Genomic DNA, 5,251 nt, shown 5'->3' on the forward strand with positions numbered 1-5,251 from the left:
GGTGGTAGAAGTGGTGGGTGGTGACAGTGGTGATGATGATGGTGGTCAATGTGGTAGTGGTGGAGGTGGTGGTGGTAGAGGTGATGAGTGGTGATGGGGGTGGTAGTGGAGGTGGTGGGTGGTGATGATGGTGGTCAATGTGGTAATGGTGGTGGTGATGGTAGTGGTGGTGGTAGAGGTGGTCAATGTGGTGGTGGTAGAGGTGGTGGGTGGTGATGGTAGTGGTGATGATGGTGGTCAATGTGGTAGTGGTGGAGGTGGTGGTGGTAGAGGTGGGGGGATGGGGGTGGTGATCCTGGTGATGAGATCCATTGTTGGGTGAGCATGAACTATATGGCCTGGGGAAATTTTCAGATATCCAGGAGGCATAAAGAGAGCTTCTCGGAAGAAATGAGGAGTGTGAGTTGGCCAGGTGAAGACAGTGACAAGAGTCTTCCCAGCCCACGGGATACCTTGTCCCCTGGGATGCATCCCCTGGATGCCAGGGTCACACGTGAGAACGCACAGAAACCGGGAGGCCGACAGCATGCAGACAGGGCCTGGTGTGGGCAATGGGGCGTGGCGTGGTCTCGATTGTCTTGGAAAGACCAGACAAGACATGAAAAGCCATGGGAAACTGGATCTGCCCACAGCTGGCAGTCAGTTAAGGGGCCCGACACAAACAAGAGGTGATGGGCACCCGCTGGCAGCAGCTTTTCTCACCCATCTCCCCAGGTGCTGAAGTGGGTGGAGTCAGCGATCCAGACTTCGAAGGTGCACCTGCTGTCCACAGACCATGAGGAGGAGGGCGAGCACACGTGGAGGATCCCCTTTGACCCCAGTCTGAAGGAGGTCACCATCTCCTTGAGTGGGCCGGGGCCCGAGATCGAAGTCCGAGATCCACTGGGTACGTGGGCCTCGGTGTGGGCCTCCACCAGGGTGCTGAGACAGAGCAGGGAGCCCAAGGAAAAAACAGTCTTAGGGTGGCCGGGGGTTCAGACTCAAGCTCCAGGAGCAGGCTGGCAGGAGGGGCACGGGCAGGGAGGCAAGTAGCAGCCAAGCAACGGGAACTGAAATAAAGACAATTCCTGGTGTGGGAGGCTCACACGCACCAAGTGTTCCAATCTCATGGGCTGACCTGGGCAAGAATGAGCAGCCGTTTTCAAATGGGAAGCTGGGGCGCTGAGAGGGGAAGTGGCTTGCCAAGATCACAAAGTCGGGCAGAGTAGGTGTGGTTGGGACCCTCTCTCCTGCTCCCACGGAGCTCCCAGTTCTGGAAGCCGGCACCTGGGGAGGGATGAGGTTGGAGTGCCGAAGACGATGGTGTCTAAGGACCATCAAAGGCTCGCGACCCAAACGTCAGCTTCTCCAGAAAGCCTTAGGCTGTTTAATTGGGCCATGGGTTTCTGGGTTCCTGGGGACAGAGTGGGGCCCCTGTCACCCCTAAAACAGGGTCAGGGACTGAACAGTGTTTGTGGGGGGGGGGCTTCCACAGGAAGGATCCTGCAGAAGGACGAGGGTCTCAACGTGCTCCTTAACATCCCCGACTCGGCCAAGGTGGTGGCTTTTAAGCCTGAGCACCCTGGGCTATGGTCCATCAAGGTGAGTGGCTCTGGAATCCGGGGCCTGGCTGGCGATGTCTCTGGGCCATGCAAGTGGAAGCCATGAGAGCCGCCTGGGTTAGTGTGGGAACAGTGATGGCCATGGAGCAATCCGCGGGTCCAGAGGTGGGTGGCTTCTTATGACTCAGAAACCTCCAGTGAAGAATGCACAGAGGTAGCAAGGGTGGCCTCGGAGGGTGACTGAGAGGAGCAGGGCTGGCAGAGGGAGCAAGACCTACTTGCATCTCTATAAGGTGCTGGAGGGCAGGCACTGGAGGTAGGCTTGGCTTCATGAAAGGAAGGCCTCTCTGGCCAAGTATCCTGGGATGGGGCAGGTGGCTGCTTTAGAAAGTGGGAGGTGAGCTCCTGCTGATTGAGTACCTCTTGGGGTGCCCGCCGCTGAGTTAGGTGCTGCATGTAGGGTGTCAACAATAACCACCTGCCTCTCAAACTCTGAGCTTCTCTGAGCTAATAGCTGTTTGTACCAATGGGGAAGGCACATAGGAGGGGGCCAGACAGGGCCTGCAAGAACTGGGGGAGAGCTGGGGAGACAGGGCATATCAGGGGGCCCATTCTCGGTAGTGTTTCAAGCTGGGCTTCTTCCACTTCATTTTGGGGGGAGGTGCTGTGCTGAACACCCAGGGGGATTGGATAGCCCCTCACACTCAACTGAGACATTGGGCTGGGATGCCCCAGTGACATGGGACCCTGGTCTGTGCTAGGTCTATAGCAGTGGCCGCCACTCGGTGAGGATCACAGGTATCAGTGACATTGACTTCCGCGCTGGCTTCTCCACTCAGCCCTCTCTGGACCTCAACCACACCATCGAGTGGCCCTTGCAAGGTACTGAGGTCCTGGCCCTGAGGGTGCCGGGTTGCCTCCTGAAGAGATAGGACTTGGGCTTTGGGAAGTGGTGGGTATCCAGGGTCGGGCTTGAGTGTTTGTGTGCAATTATGGACACTGCAGAGGCTGAAGCTGGCCCATTCCCCATATCATAGTCACAGAAACTGGGTCTCAGGGTCAGCGTCACTCCACCATTGCCATGTGATCCAGCTTAGAACACCTTCTCAGTAACCCAAGGCCCCCCGGACAGGTCTCTGCTGTCTTCCTGATTATGTACTGAGCTCAGACCTCCGACTTCCTTTTTAAATCTTTCTTTCTTTTTTGCTTATTGTGGATATACATAGATGCATGCATCAAACAAAATGTTTGTAGTCGCTGCTATGTTCCATATGTACAATTCGATGATGTTAGTTATGCTGACCATGCAAGACAACCATCACCATTACCATCTCCAAATGTTTTCATCACCCGACGCAGAATCTCAGTGTCCCTTCAGTCATAGTTACCCTTCCCTGCACCCACCTATCCCTCCCTGGTGACCCCTAATAACCTTGGGTCTCGACTTCTCTTTTCTGTCACAACTTGTACATTCAGAGTCCCGTATGCTCAGTTTTCCAGTCAATGCCAGATCAGTTCAAGAAAATAAGACGAGTTAGGGGGTGTGCCAATGAGCTGATCACCCGACCTTCAGGGAGAGGGATGCCCCTTCTTCCACAGAGGATCGAAAGCCCGGCCGGGCATTCAGACTCCCCAGAGGCTGATGAGGGTTGTGATCGTTTGGGAGGACGTCGAAGCTGGAGGCACAGGGTCAGACCTTCCTGATTGAAGCTGCCGGTCTGGCGGTGTCTCAGCATGCCGTTCCTGTCCCACCTGGGGATGCAGGGTCCCCGTGTAGGAAGAGGCTCTGGTGAAGCTCTGTACATAGCGCGAAGCAGTGTCTGAGTGACAGAGCTGGGGTCCTCCACCATGGGACCACTCAGAAGAGCCTGGGAGGGTCTGAAGCAGGCCAGACTACCTGTGGACCTTTGAATAGCGACCAAGGGTGAGGTGCACTGGACCCTTAGAGGTTTAGTCCTCCTTTTCAGGCCCATCGTGTTTGCTGTAGGTATAGGTTTCCCTATCAGGACCAAGAGTGAAGCGGGGGTGGCTGGATGCTTTTTGCGTTCCTTTTGCCATTTGCAAGAAGTGGAAGAAGCAGAGAATCACAGCTCCTGCTCTAAAGCCATCCTGGCTGAGGAAAGAAATCCTCAATGTAGTGCTAGCGTGGAAAACGAAATGGAAATCTTCCCAGGGCCAGTTCCCCGGGGTGGGAACCACACGGTCCTCTCTAGTATTTCTGCCCTTGATAGAGATCATGGCTCCAAGACCATGTTAGCAGGAGACTCAGCAGGGACGGCCATGGTATACGGTGACTGACTCTTGGCCCCAGGGCCGGAGGCATCAGGGAATGGAAGAGGCTGTAGCTAATTGGACAGTGAAGTTCCCAACCACAGGGAGTGGCCGCCACACACCACCACTCACGATGTGGGGATGGCAGCCCGCAAGGAACACATTTGAATTTCCAGAAGGATCTGCACATCTAGGTTTCTCTGTGCACTTTCCAGATGGTCGAATGTTGCTTTGAAAATATCCAGACATTTCATGGTTCGAACCAACCACACCCACAGGTCCCTGGTTTGTGACCTCTGAGAAAATAAGACCCCAAACCAAACCAAACAATAACGAAGACAGGGTAACTGAAAAGGGAGGCTCCTAACCAAGGTTCTAGAATCAACAAAGGAGATGAGGAGGCCTGAGCTCAGTCTGAGCTCTTCTCGGGGGTCGTGGAGAAGCACCCTGCTTATATTAAGGTCGAAAGGAAAACCGAAGAAGCCGAGTGGGGGGTTGGGGAGAGGTTGGTCAGCCATCAGAGCCCCAAGCTAGGATGTGCTCCCAGAAGTCCGCCTGGTGATGGCCAGCCCCAGAGCAAATACGGGTGGTGGTGGACCAAAATGCCCCTTCCAGCACTATCTCATGAGAGATGGTCAGCGGAGGAGATGGGGAGGCAGCCCAGCCATGCGGGAAGCATGGCCGGGGTGGACAGCACTGTTTCAGGACCATGGACAAGACCCCTCCCTGTCTTACCCCCAGGGCAGATTGGAACAGTGGTAGGTGGGCAAGGCAAGGGAGTGGGTGAAAGAGGGGCAAGAGGGCTGGGTCCCTCAGATATAGACCTAAGGCCTCTGCTTCGGGAGGGTCAAGGAGCCCCACTGCAGATGCCAGCACCTCTTCCTTCTCCCTTTCCCCCTCAGGGGTGCCCATCTCGCTGGTGATAAACTCCACGGGTCTGCAGGCTCCTGGCCACCTGGACTCAGTGGAACTTTCCCACGGCTCAGGACGGAGCCTCCTAACTCTGCCCACGCAGCTGCTCTCCAACGAATCCACCCATCAGCTGTGGAGCGGGCCACCCTTCCAAGCCCCCCGGGAGCGCTTCTACCTCAAGGTGAAGGGCGAGGACCATGAGGGAAATCCCCTCCTTCGTGTCTCTGGAGTTGCTTACAGCGGGGTGGCCCCAGGTAAGTGGTTGGCCCCCTTCTCCTCCAGCTCAGCTGGCCCCATGGGAAGCCTGTATCTTCCTGGCAGACTTCCTTGGATGAGAGTGGGTCCCAAATGTTTGTTCATTAAGCGATTCCTCACAAGACATCATGCTCAATAGTAGAAGTGCTTCCGATGTTCTCCTCATTTCAAGGATTTTATAGAGTCGTCCATCCGTCCACCCATCCACCCACCCACCTTCCATCCATCCATCCGTCCACCCATCCACCCACCCACCATCCATCCATCCATCC

The 5,251-nt window shown here is 55.7% G+C and overlaps 1 protein-coding gene across 1 annotated transcript in view; it reads left to right on the forward strand.

Moving 5' to 3' along the window:
- HMCN2 (hemicentin 2) overlaps positions 1-5,251 on the forward strand; it is a 180,999-nt gene that overhangs the window by 37,999 nt on the left and 137,749 nt on the right. The window contains exons 6-9 of the mRNA XM_013007377.2: positions 715-886; positions 1,475-1,581; positions 2,303-2,423; positions 4,715-4,978. Coding sequence (XP_012862831.2) covers positions 715-886; positions 1,475-1,581; positions 2,303-2,423; positions 4,715-4,978 — 664 coding nt within the window. The remainder of the gene's footprint in view (positions 1-714; positions 887-1,474; positions 1,582-2,302; positions 2,424-4,714; positions 4,979-5,251) is intronic.

The sequence above is a fragment of the Echinops telfairi genome, unplaced genomic scaffold (genome assembly GCF_000313985.2).
Source record: "Echinops telfairi isolate 266 unplaced genomic scaffold, ASM31398v2 ScPeMD7_22;HRSCAF=79, whole genome shotgun sequence".
NCBI classification, from domain to species: domain Eukaryota; kingdom Metazoa; phylum Chordata; class Mammalia; order Afrosoricida; family Tenrecidae; genus Echinops; species Echinops telfairi.